Consider the following 19,341-nt stretch of genomic DNA (forward strand, 5'->3'; position numbering starts at 1 on the left):
CTAATATTCATCTTAAAGGGATAGATCATCCAAAAAAAAAAAAAAGCCAATTTTGCATTGTTTACAAACCCTCAAGTTGTCCCAAACCTGTGAGTTTCTTTCTTTTGTTGAACACAAAATATATTATGAAGAATATAGGTAAAAGTAGGAAAAATAAATAAATATATGTACTGTAAGTCAATTGCTGTCAGCCGTCTGGTTACCAATATTCTTCATAATATCTTATTTTGTGTTTCAATTCATACAGGTTTGAAACAACTTGAGGGTGAGTCAAACATTTTTGGGTGAACTGTCTCTTTAAACTTGCTTCTGTTGTTTAAATGGTTTCTAGCTGGTTCAGACAGATCCAGAATAGAATATTTATCTGTCATTGTAAATGAAGTACAGTCCTTGTCAAGTGCCAAAACATCTAAAAATACAATAGTACTATACATATTAATACTAAAAACACATAGGAGACACACCCATGCATCCACATTTGAAAATTGCACATAGTCTCCTCTGGCTATCTGATCTATCCGCTGGACTACCACCATATGGGAGGATGATATAGACCTTGTACACCATATTTTTCAAGCTGGTGTTAACTTGAACCAGCAGACCTGCTAAAAATATATATCTGTATTTACCGGTACTGCAAATTCTGTTTAAAGGTCACGTGTTTAAAAGATTTCAGTAGTAAACTTAACTTCCTGTATAGGCTACACTTCCCCTTCTGAGTCGATGGCAGTGTGAGCATTAGACCTGGATTTATTAAAATGACATTAACACATCTCCTCGTAATCTTCGTTGTGACTTTTATCAATCCTCTGATTTTCAACACAGGTACCAAGACCCTTTATACTATTCAAAGTACATTTTTACTTATTAATATTTAATGATATAACTATATTTAAGGTTAAGGCAATATTTAGATTTTTTTAATAATTCAGAAACATTGATGTCTTTTACTGATGAACAAACTATTTTGATTTCTAGTATTGGGTCCTGAAAATACATATGAAACCAAGAAGATTTGATGTACCATGTTTTCATGCCTTTTTATTACCACTAAAACAACTGCCTAAAAATTACTTCATGTTTACTCATCATTAAGTTGCATCACAATATAATCATAAAATCAGTTACGCAAAAGTGTACATACAGTAATTTGTGAATCCTGTAACATTTACCCTTTTGCTTTGCTTATTATTGTTATGCTCTCTGTAATTGGCTGGATTTCATTTTCATAAAATAGTTTTCTGTGCTCAGTTTTAGCTTCTTTATTTGAGCTTTACATTAGTAAGCAGTTACAGTAAGTATGCTGCTGAAAATAATTCAGTACCCATCCAGGTAGCGACCAGGCTCAACCCTTAACCTCAGTTACACACCAGACTTGGGCTACACCCATACGGAAATGTAATATGACATATATGTCCCTATATCATCGCTAGTGACGCTGTCATATATGCTAAATATAAAACAATATATTGCTATCACATATATACATATCTCTACATATATGTATAGGTATAGGTTTTTAACATATATAAATTTGCCATATTAAATGAGTATATTGACAAATATTAATATGATGTATATGATTATTATTTATATAATACTGTATGTTTTGACCATATATGTCACCGATATGTTTAATTTATATATGCAAAACTATTTACTGTTTAACTATTTATTTCAAGTCTACAGATCAAGTCTACTTATCCACATTTCATTTAAATTTTCTATCTCATTATCCACATTTAATTTCAATTTCGATCTCATTTTCGAATCTTTTATAAATAAAATGTATTTATTATTATTTTACCTCTTCTTGACCAGCTCATAAAAACAAAACAAATACTACACAAATTCTATTTGAAAACTGATAATTATATATGTGACATATAAAAAAACACTATTATACATACATAAAATATATGGGCTGGTTTTATATGTCAATTGTTCCATTTTCTAATAGGTTTTATATATGGGCATATATTTGGGCATATAAATGTATATTTCATATGTGTACATTTCCGTATGGGCAGGGTGATATGGCTGTGGCAATGCTTCCTGATAACTCCCTTTGGAGTGACTTTGTGCTTTGTTTTAACGCTCAAACTGCAACACTACACACTAATTATAATAAAAAAAAAAAAACGTTTTGTCAGACAAAATAACATTGTCATAACTACTTGCTTTTTTTCTCCCCACAGTATCCAGTGACATAATCCAACCAATAACTGTCCAGAGAGGACAATCTGTTCAGCTGTCTGTACAAAAACAACCAAAGACCGCATTTGATGATTTGGAATGGCTTAAAGATAAATCCGATGTTGTAGTCTCATACAATGTTAAAAACAAATCAGAACATATTTACCCTTCCTACAAGGAGAGAGTGGTTTTCAATACTGGAAACTACTCTCTAACATTGAAAAACATACAGGAGACAGACAGTGGACTCTACAGTGCAAGAGCCATTGGAGAATCAGATTTTGATATTGGTCTATACAATGTAACGGTTGGTAAGTCATTTGGGAGTTCTGTTTTCACATTTAGAATTCAGAACCTTACAATCTACTCAACAATCACAATACAGTATGATCAGTGGCACTTCAACTCATAGTTGAATACGATTTTGTAGTGTTTAGAGCACATTCTGAACAATTTTTTTCATCATGCTTTTTGTAAAAAACAATAACAGATTCTTACATTTCTTACAATTTCTTCTCAGGAGCAAGCAGTCATGGATCAACCACGGAATCTGTTTCTCTTATTTGGATATTCCTTTTTCTTTTGGGTGCAATGATGATTTGAGATACAGACAAACAAAGAGATAACTGAAAACAATATTATGTATTTTGTTGATTTGTGTACTTACAAATGTTTCCAACAATGTTTAAATCCATTGCTATTTCAACCATAGACAGTATTTAATTTCAACCAGTGTAACAGCCCACGCCACCTATCAATCAATGACATCATATCCACCTTACTCTCGATTTCCGTTTTACTTAGTAAACCATGGAAACACCAAAGACACTTTAATATATTATGCAGTTTATTAGACAGATGAGCAACAGTTTGGATAATTTCACGACAGAAAACTAATCATTGTTATATAGCTCATTGTCTTTGTTTGAATCTCTTGTTTAATTGATTTACCGCGAGTAACATGTATCATGTCTTAAGGAGACGACACACACACACTAAATAATTGTAGTTTTTCAATAAATTATTCTTCTGTGTCATATACTGGGTTGTTTGGAATTAATCGATACGATGAAAGTGGCTAACATTTGTTAATACAGCATTTTGTTCACCTATATTTTTTTATGAATTGCGTACCATTCAGCAACAAAAAGAATCTAGCTTTTATATGATATTCTAATATCGATCTAGCTTACTGCAATGTGCAATTAGTGTCTCATTTCAATTAACTCAAATGTATTTTAGTATGATTGTTTTGACCAAGTAAAACAGCGCTGTGTACCCTACAATTTTATGACAGATAAAGGGACCTTTCAGAACTTGCGGCTCTTTTATTAAATAAATAATGTGAATTTAAGTTATTAAACATAACTGTAACAAAGTTCAAGTTCAGGGAAGAAGGAGGTGAATGTTAAATGTAATAATTAGCACAACTTTTATCATAAAATATGCATAAACAACACAATGAAAGGAGCGGCGGCAGCCAACTGTGAAGCAAACAGCAAGGAGAAAAGTCCCAGGCTCTCGCCCGCACTGCTTTAGACTTGGCCAAAAAACATCTAAAAAAGCCTGACCAGTTCTTGAAAAGCATTGTTTGGACGGATGAAACTAAGATCAACCTGTACCAAACTGACGGGAAGAAAAAAGTATGGAGAAGGCTTGGAACAGCTCATGATCCAAAGCATACTACGTCATCTGTAAAACATGGTGGAGGCAGTGTGATGGCATGGGTATGCTTCCAGTGGCACTGGATCACTGGTGTTTATTGATGATGTGACAGAACACAGAAGCAGCCGGATGGATTCTGAAGTGTATTGGAATATACTGTCTGCCCAGATTAAGCCGAATGCAGCAAAGTTGATTGGACGGCGCTTCACGGTACAGATGGACAATGATCCAAAACACACTGCAAAAGCAACCCAAGAGTTTTTTAAGGAAAAGAAGTGGAATATTCTGCAATGGCCGAGTCAATCACCTGATCTCAACCAGATCGAGCATGCATTTCACTTGATGAAGGCAAAACTAAAGGCAGAAAGACCCACGTACAAACAACTTTTTCTTCACAAAAAAGAGAACATACTTTTAGGGCGTAGTATAAGTAGGCGAATTGGGATGCTGCCTTAGCCTTTATTATATGATATCTATGGAGTAGACTGATGTGGGGTAACTGTTTGCATAAAAAAACTGTTGATAAATACAGATTTGAAATAATAAATATCAAAAATGCATAACTACTGTACAACTTGTCTCTTAACGAGAAAAAACAAAGGGAAACGACAACATAACATGTTGTGATAACCGCTGATATGTGCACCTATCTACAGTCAAACTCAAATAGCATATCTTAAGCTTATAGAATAATGAACCTAAGGGACTGCACAATCAACAGAAACACAAAACCATAAATAACACATGTAAAGAAACATAAGTTCATAAACAGTTTGTAAAGACTTCGGCAGTGATGAGGTCATCTTAGCACCCGTCATCACAGGCCTAATGTTCTGCTTCATCTCTAAAGTACGCAAACACTGCACTTTTGTTTCTAAAAAAAAAGAAACAATATATAAATTAAGCATGTTTCCTAAATCTCTGCAAACCTATATGTTTGTGCTTTTGTACAGTAAAAAAAAAAAAAAAAAAAAAACATTCACATACAGCACCTTTAAATCCACTCAGGCAGATCAAAAGGAGGAAGTGAGCTAGAGAATGTCCAAATAAGGAGAAGCTCAGATCACAAGACTAGTTTCTGCCTTGTGGGCGAACAACACCCACCAGTGAGCCTAAAAAAAGACCCATATTAAAGAAATCAACAAGTATAAATACAGAAAATATAGCGAGGCAAAAGAAAAATTCCGCATCTGTGCACTGACCATTTCTTAAAATAAAATCACATGATCTATCGCAGGAGTTTTTAAGCAGCGCTCTCTACACCAACATCTGTCCTCTCTGAAAGAGGAAGGATACGTGGGCTTCAGATTCAGCTTCAGTTATCTGCTCTCTCTCTCTCTCTCTCTCTCTCTCTCTCTCTCTCTCTCTCTCTCTCTCTCTCTCTCTCTCTCTCTCTCTCTCTCTCTCTCTCTCTCTCTCTCTCTCTCTCTCTCTCTCTCTCTCTCACACTCTCACTAAACAGGCCACGATGTAAGGCAGAGTTGAAGATAAAAGAACACTTACTGGCACTGCAGAAAAAAACAACCCAGACTCTTTTAAGTATGGTTTATGAGACAATTTTTTAATGTACTGAGAAATCATGAGCTTTGCAAATGTATTTTCTGTACGAAGTGAAACTCCTTAAATGGCGACCTATGTATATCCCACATTTGTGATGCATGTGAAAAAGACATGAGACATTAAGGTTAAATGAGCTGATCTAATGTACTAAAAATATGGCCTCCTTGGAGAAAAATGTGTACTTCCCGCCCGGTTGACTTAATTGTGATAATCATACATGGTTTGTTTTGTCAGTTGTTTGGACTTGTTTATAAGTTTGACTTTAATGTTCTTAAAATGTCCAAGCAATTGGAATGAAATTTACAGAGTGTGGTAAGATTTAACATTTGACTTCTGAAAATAATCTGATAGGTTGACAAGTGCAGCCTATCTGGTCTGCACTCACACACTGCGAAGGGCTAGTGGTTTATATAAAAAAGGAGGTTAGTAACCATACAGCAGGAAGATCTTCCTCTGTTGATCTCTTAAAGGGGCTTGTGGCATGCTAGCACCACTCAGTTTTGCAGGTGCAAGGACAGGCTATAAGACAGTGGCGAAGAGCAGAACAACGGACATACAGTATAGGCTACATCATCACATTTAGTTTTTGCAATATGCTGTAATAAGCATTTTTGGCTAGACTACTTGAATAAGCTTTCAGACAATACGATAAACTTCTTCTTGACAAGTAGGTGATATATCACCCCAGCTGGATCGACCCCATCTGTCTGTTGCAATGGAATTTATTCACCTTCTAACGCTCTTCATGACAATTCTGATATCCAGCACAGGTATGAAAAGCTGCTCACATGATTAATGGTTAATTATTATATTGTTATAGGCTATGCAATATATTACAGTATTCGTATTTTAAGGGACGTAACGGGCTAGATGCATGTTGTTTGTATACAACATTCAAACATTCAAACTATTCCAGAAATTCTCTTAAACTGATTTAGAGATTGCATGACATCCATTGCAAAAGGAGTAGGTCATTCATATTTGCATATAGGCCTATTTGTATTATAAATGATTAATACAATCTAGAGCCAGCCGTAACATAAATGATTGTGCGCTTACTCACAATCTTATGAATGATGACAAACAAAAGTTGGTTTATTAACAAGAAAATAGTGAAAACCATAAAAATGGAAACAAATTCTGGAGTGGAGTCTGGCTTCAGACCACGACTCTTCAAAGGACACTGTCCCGTTGAAAAAGAGCGGTTCGAATGTGGAATCAGCAGTCGATAAAGATGCACATTCTGGTGAACACATGCGACCGTCAACTAGGCCACGCTCTTTGAAGAGTTACATGTAGCCTTTCTGCTATTTCCATTTCAAAGCAGGACAAGCTGCAAAGAAGTGCTCAACCTCATGGCAGTAAAAACATTCACGGCTTTACATGTTGTCACTATCTCAGTTATCGGTAACGCTTTACAATACGGGTGCACTAATATGCATTAATTCATGCTTAACTAATGCACAGATAATCATGTGTTAATGTATGACTCACGAAGAACTAAACCATTAATTAATGATTACTGCATCAGCAACTAATAAAGATTCTATATGGTTAATAGATTAAGTAATATATGAATTATTATTAATTAAATGGGTCATAATGTATTAATTTCTTAATTGTTGGAAAGGCGGGGCTTAGTGCACCTGTCAATCATCGCCCGGACCGCGCAGAATGAAGCGAGAGACACTTGCACGGGACCGGGAAAAATAACCCTTATCTGTGTGCTATAGTGTGCGTCTATTACTGATTAATCACACATATACCTCACACAGACCACAATAAACCCCTTTGATTGCCTCAAACTGTCCTGATCCATTCCTGTGTTCTGATCGACACACCAAGAGGAAGGCTAGATACATTAGAACCACCTCAGAACGCAATCCTAGTTTAACTATTCAACAAAGTTGGTCCTTCGAGCCGGATATCGGCCATTGCTCTTGGATAAAGTGGATCTATCAGCTCTAATATGCAACCAGAAGGGGTAAATGCAGATGGTGGCAGACCGCAACGCCATGTTCGCACTCCTGCCTATCTCGAGGATTACGATCTCACCGCTGCACAACGTAGACCGATTAGACAGCCAATGATGCCTTATGCTGCAGAAGAGTCACGGGGAGATCATCCATTAGATGCTGCCAGTATTTCTCCCTCCCCCTCTGACAGAGCCTCCAGTCCTGTGAGTCAGTATTCCTGGAACGTGGTGGACGAGTGGTCGCCGGCTGCTCATAACAGAGAGCATCCCTGTGAAAGACATCAGGTGAGAGCTCCCATGCCCTTTAATCAACCTCAGTTTTCACCATATTATCGGCCTTGGGAAGAAACTGAGGTTCAATTATCTCCACAAACTGTCTGTAACACAGCAAGCAGGCCTTCGCAACACCAGTTGTGCTCTGAGTCTCTTTCAACACCACTTCCCCACTCATCTACCAACCGGCAGTCAATGCGGTTGGCCAGCACAGTTGCTGCACCAGTGAACTCATATTCGTCTGCCCTTAGAGGGGAAACCAGCTCATTTCCGACCCCGAAGCAGACCGTGGACTATAGAGATTGTTCTGTTCTGTCTAACCGCTCAGAGAGGAATGCTGAGGAGCCATTAAGGGAACATGTGATGGTAGATTTCCTGGGTAAGATGCTTAGTGAGCTTCAAGTAATGAGAGATCATATGCAAACTGGATTGTCTGCCAGACAAGAAGTCACACAGTCAGTTAAGCCCCCTAATTATTGTGGCGTCCCTCCTGCCAGCTATCCAGATGAATCTGTCCCACCGACTTCTCGCAGATTACCTCCGCCACTCAATGAGTACAGTACCTACACCCAGGATCCAAGTTTGTATCCAGAGCAGAGGTTTGAGCCTGTTAGGGCTGCCTACATGCCTCAACCTTATGAAAGCTATAAGCAAAGGAGACCTAGGTGTCTGACATCTGTGCCCAGAGCTCCCTCCTTGCATCCAGAGGAGAGAGAAAAGACCTACCGTGGGCCTACACCGACCATCCCAAACTTCATCACAGCAGATCCTAGTGAGTTCACCAGACTAAAGCTTGCTCTGGAGAACCTTTTACCTCATGATGCGACTGAGCTCTTCCGCTATCAGATATTGATGGATCATTTGAGATTGGATGAAGCCCGCCTGGTAGCTGACTCCTATCTTAACTCACCATTCCCGTATACTGATACCATGGCAGCTCTGACTGAGAGGTTCGGACAACCTTACAAGTTAGCCCTCAGAAGGATAGCTAAAGTGATGGACGCTCCTGATATACGACGAGGTGATACAGCAGCCTTTGACAAGTTCGCCTTGCAAATCAGATCCCTTGTCGGTATGCTGGAGACTTTGGGCCATGAAGGTCAGGCGGAATTGAGGTGTGGGTCGCATGTGGAGAGGCTGCTAAGCAAACTACCTCCTGAAATGAGGTCGGAGTTCAGAAGGCATATGTTTCGTCGTCCTGGTGCAGTGTATAACCTCCTAGACTTCTCTGAATGGTTACAGTATGAAGCGTGGTGTCAGAGCAGTGAGAGTCAAACTTCAGATCGCCAGCGGAGAGTAGAGCAGAAGACGGATCGGGGAAGAGCCACACACCCTGCCGGACGTTCAGTTACTGTACTTCATGGATCGGACGAGAGCCCTGTCAAATTACCTATCGGACCAGCTCCGATTCCAATAGCAAGTTCAGGGATGACTAAAGCACAGCCCAAAGCTTTCTGTCCGTATTGTGACAAAAATGACCATTACCTCAGTCAGTGTGATACCTTCAAATCCTTCAACAAACAACAGATCACGGATTGGATCCAGACAAATCACCGTTGTTGGCGCTGTGGGCGTGCACACCCAGCGGCTAAGTGTACCCTCAAAAAGCCATGCAGTATCTGTAAAGGCAGACACCTGCAAATCCTGCATGAAGTCAACTCCAAACCAGTGACTGAAGGGTCTTGTCTGGTTAATTCAGCGACTGAAACCCTGTATCTGGATAAACCTACAGGATGTAGGAAAGTTCTCCTTAAAGTTGTTAGAGTCCTGCTGCGTCACAACGACAAAACCCTGGATACTTATGCCGTTCTGGATGATGGTTCGGAGAGGACGATTCTTCTATCCCCTGCAGCCACGAAACTCGGAATCCACGGTCCCATGGAGAGCTTAGCCCTGCGTACTATCCGCCAGGATGTTCAAACTGTCAATGGTGCCGTGGTCTCCTTCAAGATTTCTCCAGTAACTCAGCCACAGAAAATATTTCGAATCTCAGCTGCCTTCACTGCTGAGTGCCTTGGTTTAGCGGACCATTCTTACCCTCTGAGTGTCCTTGAGAAGTATCAGCACCTGAAGAACCTTCCACTGCAGTCTTTCGATGGAGTACGCCCACTATTACTGATTGGAGCTGATAATACGCACCTCATTACTCCCATATCACCTGTTCGTCTGGGCCCCTCTGGAGGACCTGCAGCTGTTCAGACAAGGCTTGGATGGACCTTGCAGGGACCGGCAAGATTCGTAAAGGATCAGCTGTCACCACAACAGTGCTTCTTCTTATCCCTCACCCCTGCTGAACTAGAGCTGAAGAAGGATGTTGAAAGGCTGTGGCAGATTGATGTCTTACCTTACCGCTGTGAGAAGCAGGCCACCCGGTCCAAAGAGGACCAAGAGGCTATCAGTCTCTTGGAGACTAAGACGACTCGGGTTGAAGTTAACGGTATCCTCCGCTATGCAACGCCTCTATTGCGCAGGAAGGATTTCCCCTTCTTCTGTGCCCCTAAAGAAGCAGTGATGCCTAGTCTCAGAGGTATGGAGCGTCGCCTTGTTCGGTCACCAGAGAAGGCGGAGGTGTATAAGTCTGAGATAAAGAAGCTGGAGTTGACTGGGGCTGCCATCAAACTGGAGAATGAGGGAGAGGAAGGCACGGGAGAGAAGTGGTATATCCCACACCATATGGTCTCTCACAATGGTAAGAACCGCCTAGTGTTTAACTGTTCTTTCGAGTACGAGGGGATGAACCTAAATAACTCCTTACTACCGGGTCCAGTCTTGAGCCCATCTCTTCTGGGTGTTCTCCTGCGGTTCAGGGAGCATAGTGTGGCCATAAGTGGGGATATACGCGGGATGTTTCATCAGGTCCTGCTACTGCCTGAGGACAGACCACTCCTACGTTTTTTATGGCGTGACCTACGTCGGGATGACCCTCCAGATACTTATGAGTGGCAAGTACTTCCTTTTGGGACTACGTGCAGCCCATGCTGTGCATCCTTCGCTCTTCAGCGACACGTGGCGCTGCACAGTACGCCTGACGAGGATGTAAGATTCTCGGTAGACAGATGCTTTTATGTGGACAATTGTCTACAAAGTTTGAGTTCTGTTCAAGAAGCACGACTGTTAGTGGATAAGTTACGTGCCCTCTTATCCTCTGGTGGTTTCGACATCCGGCAGTGGGCCAGTAATGCAGCGGAAGTTGTCAGTCACCTACCTCCCGAAGCCAGGTCCCCTAAGCTGGAGTTGTGGCTTTCTCAAGACAAAGCCGACCCACGAGAGTCAACCTTGGGCCTGAGCTGGCACTGTGAGCTGGACCATCTTGGGTTCAAACACCGACCTGTCACATACAATGCTTTGACAATGCGGAGCATCTATCGGGTGCTGGCGAGTCAGTACGACCCCCTTGGCGTCATCCTTCCCTATACTACCAGAGCCAAGGTGATCGTGCAGCAGCTTTGGCTAAACCACAGGGACTGGGATGATCCACAACTCCCAGGTGAGCTCAGGCAAGCATGGACAGACTGGGAAGAGGAGCTTAAATTCCTATCGCAGGTGACAGTCCCTAGGTGCTATAACCCCTCCTATATGGATCAATCAGATGTACGCCGGGAGATTCACGTTTTCAGTGATGCCTCTGAGAAGGCATATGGGGCTGTTGCTTATCTGCGTTCGGAAGGTCGCCAGGGCGAACTCCACCTTGCCTTTCTTCTAGCCCGGTCTAAAGTGGCCCCACGAAAGCGTCAGTCAATACCGAGGCTCGAGCTCTGCGGCGCCTTGGTAGGTGCACAGTTGGCGAAGTTGCTCACAACTGAGATCACTCTGAAGTTGGACAAGGTCACCTATTGGACTGACTCTACTATTGTCCTCCACTGGCTCCTTTCTGAGTCCTGTCGGTACAAAGTCTTCGTGGGCACCCGGGTGGCGGAGATTCAGGAGTTGACCGACCGGACGGAATGGCGACACATAAACTCAGAAGGAAACCCTGCTGATGACCTGACTCGGGGCAAGAGACTGCAAGACTTTATCGGCCCCAACAGATGGCTTCAAGGTCCGAAGTTCCTACTGCAACCTCCGGAGGAGTGGCCCTCTCACCCCACCTCACACTTTCCGAACTCTGAAGAAGCAGCTGAACTTAAAGGAGGAATCTTCTGTGGAATCACTAACACTGTGCCGTTAACTTTAAATGAAAGGAAATACAACCACTGGAAAGATTTGGTGGACACAGTTGCACAGGAGCTGCATGGGGCGGCTGCTCAGGATAAATCTCCTCCAGCAAGTACCTACAGAGAGGCAGAGACTGTTGCCCTGAGAAAGATACAGCTAGATAGTTTCCCTGAGGATTTTCAGCTGCTAAAATCCAATAAGCCAGTTCGCTCCAACAGTCGGTTACTATGTCTCTCTCCGGAATTTGACTCCGAAAACCAACTCATCAGAGTCGGAGGACGACTGAGGAGAGTGGAAGCCCTTGACCCAGCTACCGTGCACCCTATCGTACTCGACTCTCATCATCCTAACACTCAGCTACTGATTAAGGACTATGACACTCGACTCCACCACCCCGGACCTGAGCGGGTGTTTGCTGAGCTCCGCAGGAGAGTGTGGATTCTGAGAGGCAGGGAGGCAATTAGGAAGCATCAAAGGGCATGTCACGACTGTTGTAAGTGGAGATCAAAGCCAGCAACACAGCAGATGGCTGATCTACCTCCTCCAAGGCTCAGATTGTTTAAGCCGGCATTTTACTCAGCAGGAATGGACTGTTTTGGGCCATGCGTGGTGAAATTGGGACGCAGGGTAGAAAAGAGGTGGGGCCTCCTATTCAAGTGTCTCACAACCCGTGCTGTGCATATAGAAGTGCTTGCCTCAATGAACAGTGATGCCTTCCTAATGGCACTGAGAAGGTTCATTGGTCGACGTGGTCAACCTGCGGAACTGTACTCCGACCAGGGCACCAACTTCCGAGGTGGAGAGACAGAACTCCGGGAATCTTTCAGCCAACTCAGTCCAGACCTACAACAGCTGCTGGCCAAACAAAGGATCAGTTTCCACTTCAATCCTCCGGCCTCTCCACACTTTGGAGGTGTATGGGAGAGGGAGATCCGGTCTGTAAAGGCTGCCCTTCGGGCAACCCTAGGTTCAGAAACGGTGTCCGAAGAAGTGCTTCAGACAGTTTTGATTGAGATCGAAGCCATCCTAAATTCTAAGCCTTTGGGATATGTTTCGTCAGATCTGGCTGATCTGGACGCAGTTACTCCAAATTGCCTACTGATGGGGCGGCCAGATGGTTCCTTACCCCAGGTGGTGTATGCGGAGTCTGAACTTCTCACAAAGCGGAGATGGAGGCACTCCCAGGTATTAGCTGACAGATTCTGGTCTGCATTTATAAGACACTATCTACCGGCAATGCAGACGAGAGGAAAGTGGCAAAGACCATCACCTAACATTGAGCCTGGCACTGTAGCCATGTTAGTTGACCCCCAGCTACCTCGGTCCCTATGGCAAATTGGAAGAATTCTGAAAGTCTTTCCAGGACCCGATGGCCGTGTCAGAACAGTGGAGATACAGATAAAAGACAGAACCTATACTCGGCCTATAGCTCGTCTGATAGTGCTTCCCGAAATCCCTGAAGAGGATGAGCATCCGGACAGCGAAGACAACCAGCAGAAAACCTGAATTAATTTCCAACGGAGCAAATTTCCAAATAAATTTGGGGGCGGCAATGTTGGAAAGGCGGGGCTTAGTGCACCTGTCAATCATCGCCCGGACCGCGCAGAATGAAGCGAGAGACACTTGCACGGGACCGGGAAAAATAACCCTTATCTGTGTGCTATAGTGTGCGTCTATTACTGATTAATCACACATATACCTCACACAGACCACAATAAACCCCTTTGATTGCCTCAAACTGTCCTGATCCATTCCTGTGTTCTGATCGACACACCAAGAGGAAGGCTAGATACATTAGAACCACCTCAGAACGCAATCCTAGTTTAACTATTCAACATTAATAACATATTTTATTACAGTGTAAATTAATGCGTTAATTACCACAATTGGTCAAATCAATGTACTTCAACTTCCAGTTGTCTGCTTTAATTAATCATTAATTAATGATTTGCAAATGTATCATTATGTTACGACTTTACTTGTTGAGGCACATGACTATGAACTAACTGTTAAGTAATATGCCATGTATAGGTTTTGACAGTTGGACATGCAGTGAATATAATGTCAGAGAATGTGTTTATGAGTAAGTCGGGCTGCACACAGATATCAGCACACCAGAATCTGAACTCCTGACCGCTGTCTACACTGTGTTTAAACTTGACGAGACCAGCTGCCTACACTGGACATGACAGACCCTTGCAAGTCTATTTGTCCTTCGTAACAGAACTAGCGCAAGAGCTCGGAGTACGTCAGAAATAGAGTGGCATCGGTTTACTGTCGGGGTTTTGTCATGTAGCGTCGCGTTGCATCCAGTGTAGTATCACTGACTATAATGGACGTTCTATTGTCTTTGTCCAGTAGACACAGTGTTATGAAATAGCAAAGCTCTGCCGCATGTTCTCCGTGTTCCACGACCTCAAGCTTAAGCTGACATAGGCCCTATACTCCTGTGCATGAACAACAAGGTACTGGATACAGCAGTTCATCGGACTCAGTGAAATCTTGGTTGTAGATGGTTGGAAATTGAAATCCATGGCTTAGTGTGGATGTCAAAACCAAAACTACATATTACTTAACAGTTAGTTAGGTAATAGTCATGTGCAAGTCAAGTCATAACATAATTATACAAATCATTAGCTAATGAATAATTAAAGCAGACAATTCGAAGTTGAGGTACATTGCTTATCCCATTGTGGTATTTAACGCATTAATTTACACTATTAGTTAATCAAATATGTTATTAAGGAATTAATACATTATGACACATTTAATTAATAACAATTCATATATTACTTAATCTATTAATCATTTAGAACCTTTATTTGTTACCGATGCAGTAATCATTAATTAATGGTTTAATTCTTCATGAGTCATACATGCTGATGATCATCTGTGCATTAGTTAAGCATGAATTAATGCATATTAGTGCACCCGTATTGTAAAGTGTTACCCAGTTATCTTTATTCTCAACATCTTTAGAATTCCGTGTACGAACAGAAGAATTTTCTGTTCGTCTGTTCATTCAGACGAACGATGGAAAACTTTAAGGATCTCTACCAAGCAGTTAATGTGAATGTGGAAAAAGTAAAAAAAAAATTAAATGTTCTTTATACTAAGAAAAAAATATGGTTTAAGAACTGTTCACTGAAAGGATCTTTGGGGAACCAAACGTTATTATATGAACCTTTATAAATAAAAAAAAAGAAGAAAAAAAAAAAAGAAGGAAAGTTGAGCCAACTCCATATTGAAACTATGATAACAGCTCCGCCTAGTGGAAATATTATGCACAATAAATACATAATAGACTATTTGGGTGTTTGTAAATAGCGATGACATGTTTTGTGGGTGGAGCCTATAGTGGCAGAAAATGACAGTTCTGAAGTAGTGGTCTATGGAAGCCATGGAATAAAAGAGTGAATTTTATCTCACATATCTGCAAAAAAGAAAAAAAAAGAAAAAAGTATACCTCGTTCATTTTATTAAGTACACTTTGTGTAGTACATTTTAAGTATACTTTAGTATACTAATATATAGTATACTTATAAGTGTACTTACTATTTCAGTAGTACTGTACTACTGTAACAGTAGTCAACTTTTAGTACACAACTAGTTTCGATCGAAGTTTGTTGTTTGTAACTTACAAGTGAACGTATAGGTATGCTGATAGTTTAGAGTTCTTAAATACTTGTAGCACATTATTTAGTTTATGAAAGTACACTTTTAAGTATAATCTCAGTGCAAGTATACTTTATACTTATAGGCCTGGTTTGACAGACAGGGTTTAGATTAAGCCCAGGATGATGCCTTAGGACATCTACTTTCATTAGGACATCTAAGCTTTTGCCAGAGAAAAAAACATCAATGGCATTGACGTATTATAAGATACTTTACTGTATTTCTGCCCCCACAATGTGAACTGTGACGTCTGCTCCCAAATGGTCTAAATAAATACATCAAAAGGTTAAAAGCGGTTGTATTGTTAAAAGCTAAAATTTAAACCAAGGCATGACATATTTTTCAAAAATAACTTCTCTTCTTGTTTCTCTCCTCAGCATCCATAAACCATGTGTTTGTACAGACGGGGGACTCTGTTAAGCTGGACATAAACAATACAACACTGCCAGACTTTAAAAGATTTGTCTGGACAAATGATAAATCAAACAATGTAGTCAGATTTTCAAGTCAATCTAGAGAATTACATCCTCACAGTTTATATAAGGACAGAGTGGATTTCAACACTGAAACCTTCTCTCTATCACTGAAGAACATGCAGAAGGCCGACAGTGGACTCTACACAGCAAAAACAGTAGGAGAAAAAGAGACAATTGTCACTGAACACAATGTATCAGTAATAGGTGATTGTTGGACAATTTTTTCAGATCAGAATTTGAAAATATAAAATGTATTTTTATTTATTTATCTCAAGTAAATCTGCAGTGGCAAAGATTATTAGTATTATATGGAAATGGAAGCAAATATTTTTTTTTACATTAACTAAAATAAGACTAACTTGCAAAGAAATTGTGATGAAGTGAGCTGACTTCTGCTCGTCACACCAGAACAACCACATCTAAAGAATAAGTGATATTTAAAAAGTCTACTCAACATCAAGGGAGCAGAAAAGCACCAGAATACTTGTCTTTTTTGCATTGCATAGCTACAACATGCTCTTTGAAAAGTCATTATCTTCATGCTAATTTTTTGTAAATATGTTTCAGATTCAGTGGATTCTCCTGTCCTGAACTGGAACGCCACCATGATCAGTGTTAACTCCTGTATTGTGAATGTCTCGTGTAGTGGTTATGTCCTTACACTCAGCACCAGCTACCAGCGCAACAACTGCAGTCAAGTGCAAGTGACATCTTCTGAAATGCTGACTCTAACCCTGCACTGTATAGAGAACATAGTTGTTTGTAACTATAGCAACCCAGTCAGCTGGAAGAATGACACCATAGAGATGAACCAACTCTGTACACCTCATGAGCTCACCTCAAGTAAATAACTTACATCATCTATAATTATTTTCTTTAAAGGGTAACTAAACCCCTAGTCAGAGCCTGACTCCACCCACTGGCAATATTTGAAAAATGCTGGAAAAGTGGACAGAGCCCAGTGGAGGGGGGGCGTGCACCTGAGACACGTCTCTCTGTAGGCAAGGGCGGGGTTAGCTGGTACAATCTTACATCACAGGGCCCCACAACATCCAATACATACAGGGTTGGTCTGGGAACGCCCCGTCACGTGATGTGAATTTAGCCCGTGGGGGAAAACATTGCCTTGGCGCTAATTAAAATACACGGGACAATCATGCCGAAGAGTTGCTGTGTCGTTTTCTGTACCGCCAATAAACAAACAAATTATGAATTTAAGTTCTACATCCTCCCTAATAAACACACAGAACCGGAAAGGGGGCCAATCGCTACTTAATGACGCGAGCCGTGAACCTATGGAGTAGTTCGAGGACTACACTCAATACAGACTGCAGTCTGTGAGTTAGAGATAACTGTCAACACAGTCCCTCGGCAACTTCGTACTACTGATCACCGTTTTACAAAAGAATTAATAGTTTGGAGTGAAGCATACGTACCAGTGAAAAGGTTTTATGGAGTTATAGTATGCAACATATACGAAAGTTGATTGAGTTATAGGCTAATGTAACCGCTACAGCTACCGGTACATGTCATACCTGGAGATTCAACCAGATAACAAAATATGTCTGGAAACGACACCTCCGGCCATTTGGTTGGGTCTTTGACTCAGTTTTTAATTAAATAAGGGCAATCATAACCTATTGCAGATAATTTTGCAATGTACCGTTGCCGGTCGGCAGGCGTCAATGACTCGCAATACGAGATTTTTGTCATTCAAATACACTCGATATTCGCTGTGTCCCCCCTCCTCCGACTCCACCCCCCCCCCCCGCCGACTCCACCCTCGCCACGCCAGACCACGCCTCCAACTATGACTAGATGCCGACTGTATGTATAGGAGAATTCAACTGCAGTAGCCACCATTCAACCTGAAGAGGGCAGCACTCAGACGTTTTTACACCACATATTGTAGAAATAAAACACTTTATACCCAAATGTCAAAAAAATTACTTGAATCAATGAACAGCATTAAGAGAGCCCCATGCAGTACAGATCATTAACTAAAAAAAGTTGTTTTAGGGGTTAGTTACCCTTTAAAATGTATTCTCAATACTAAAAAGTATCTTTAATTCAATAAGTACGAGTGTTCTGATGGCTGTAATGTGATGTCTTGCATTTCAGCAGAGAATCCCAAAGAAAGCAACAGTTCTTTTCCTCTCCATTGGCTCTTGGTCATCGCTGCTGTTCCACTGTTGGTTTTAGCAGCAGTTTCTGTAATGTGCTGCTCTTACAAGAAGCATAAAAAAGGTTTTTGTACTTAATTCAATAAAAATGACTGTATCCTTGATATATTCTAGGTACTCAAGTCGCTAGCTAAAGAAAAAGCAAAGAACACACACAAATAGTCACACTTACACTTTCTGTGATGACAATAATGGTCAGTTGATTCTTTAAAATAATACTCTAAATCTCTTATAGTGGCCCAAAAAGAGAATGATCAAACAATCTATGCACAGGTTCAGGTAAGCTTCACATTATCTTTTGTGCAGTCATCTTAGTCAATAAATGCTCATAATTCAAGAATGATGTAATGAATCCTAATCCATGATTCTCTAGAACGTCAATGTATGCTGTAGAATTACATCAAACCTCTTCAGTGTCCTCATACTAATAGCCATATTGCAAATGTTAATGTGTGTGTACAGAAGGATTTGTGACTGTTTGATTGGATTGTTCCGCAGCCAAAGATTAAAGAGCAAAGACTCCTGGAGATGTTGGAGAAATCAGCGAATCCTCAAACTGTGTATGGGTTTACAGGAGAACACAACCAGACTCACAATATGCCTAGTCCTGAGGTAAAAAAGAGAAGAAGACATTTACATTTCTTCATTGTGCATACATTTTCATAAGCCTTGCAAAGACAGACAGACAGATAATGTATCAGAAGTCAATTTATGTACTCAATTTGTACTTACTGTATTTATATTCACAGATACCGGCACAGTTGCAAACAGAAAATCACCCCAGCACCAACTACAGTACAATAGGACAACACCAAAAAACATCATTTCCTACTGAAACAGACCATACAGTTTATTCAATAGTGTGTAAATCCTCAAAAGGGAGACAACTTGGTCATTCATAACTGATGCGTAAAAATGTGGCTGCAAACATTCAGTGTTCATCAATAGAAATCTTAAAATAATATATTGCAACACATTTTAAACATGCCATGCGCAAGCATGAAGAAGTAAGTCAATAGTATGAGTGATAATTGTATTTTTGTATTGCCTGACCGTCATTAAAGTGTTTGTTTCATTAACTGTGTTCTGACTTATTTTTGCAATGACACAGCTCATAATATTAATTGGATGTATCATGTCTCTCTCTTGAGAAACATTTCTTTGTATATTAAAGGAGTGTTCC

The 19,341-nt window shown here is 40.7% G+C and overlaps 1 protein-coding gene and 1 long non-coding RNA gene across 4 annotated transcripts; both read left to right on the plus strand.

Moving 5' to 3' along the window:
• Positions 1–700: 700 nt before the first annotated feature.
• On the plus strand, positions 701–4,252 carry LOC306998906. Its single transcript, XR_013797691.1, has 3 exons — positions 701–825; positions 2,199–2,507; positions 2,717–4,252. It is a non-coding gene; the product is annotated as an uncharacterized lncRNA (long non-coding RNA).
• Positions 4,253–5,913: 1,661 nt separating this feature from the next.
• Positions 5,914–19,235, plus strand: LOC306999046 (CD48 antigen-like). 3 transcript variants are annotated; one of them, XM_079613443.1, is made up of 7 exons: positions 5,914–6,191; positions 15,877–16,179; positions 16,543–16,818; positions 18,097–18,222; positions 18,394–18,437; positions 18,657–18,770; positions 18,908–19,235. In XM_079613443.1, the coding sequence occupies exons 1-7, from the start codon at positions 6,137–6,139 to the stop codon at positions 19,058–19,060; spliced, it is 1,071 nt and encodes a 356-aa protein (XP_079469569.1). In that variant the 5' UTR covers positions 5,914–6,136; the 3' UTR covers positions 19,061–19,235. The 3 variants fall into 3 exon arrangements, with proteins under 3 accessions (XP_079469569.1, XP_079469570.1, XP_079469571.1); XM_079613444.1 differs by having other exon boundaries at positions 18,100–18,222; positions 18,908–19,180; XM_079613445.1 differs by lacking the exon at positions 18,097–18,222 and having other exon boundaries at positions 18,908–19,180.
• Positions 19,236–19,341: the final 106 nt, after the last annotated feature.

The sequence above is a fragment of the Phoxinus phoxinus genome (genome assembly GCF_949152265.1).
Source record: "Phoxinus phoxinus genome assembly, chromosome: 5".
Classification (NCBI taxonomy): Eukaryota; Metazoa; Chordata; class Actinopteri; order Cypriniformes; family Leuciscidae; genus Phoxinus; species Phoxinus phoxinus.

Coding starts and splice junctions, on each gene's coding strand:
- LOC306999046 (XM_079613443.1), top strand. CDS start 6,137: ATGGAATTTATTCACCTTCTAACGCTCTTCATGACAATTCTGATATCC. Junction 16,180..16,542: donor ACACAATGTATCAGTAATAG/GTGATTGTTGGA, acceptor AATATGTTTCAG/ATTCAGTGGATTCTCCTGTC. Junction 18,771..18,907: donor ACAATATGCCTAGTCCTGAG/GTAAAAAAGAGA, acceptor TTATATTCACAG/ATACCGGCACAGTTGCAAAC.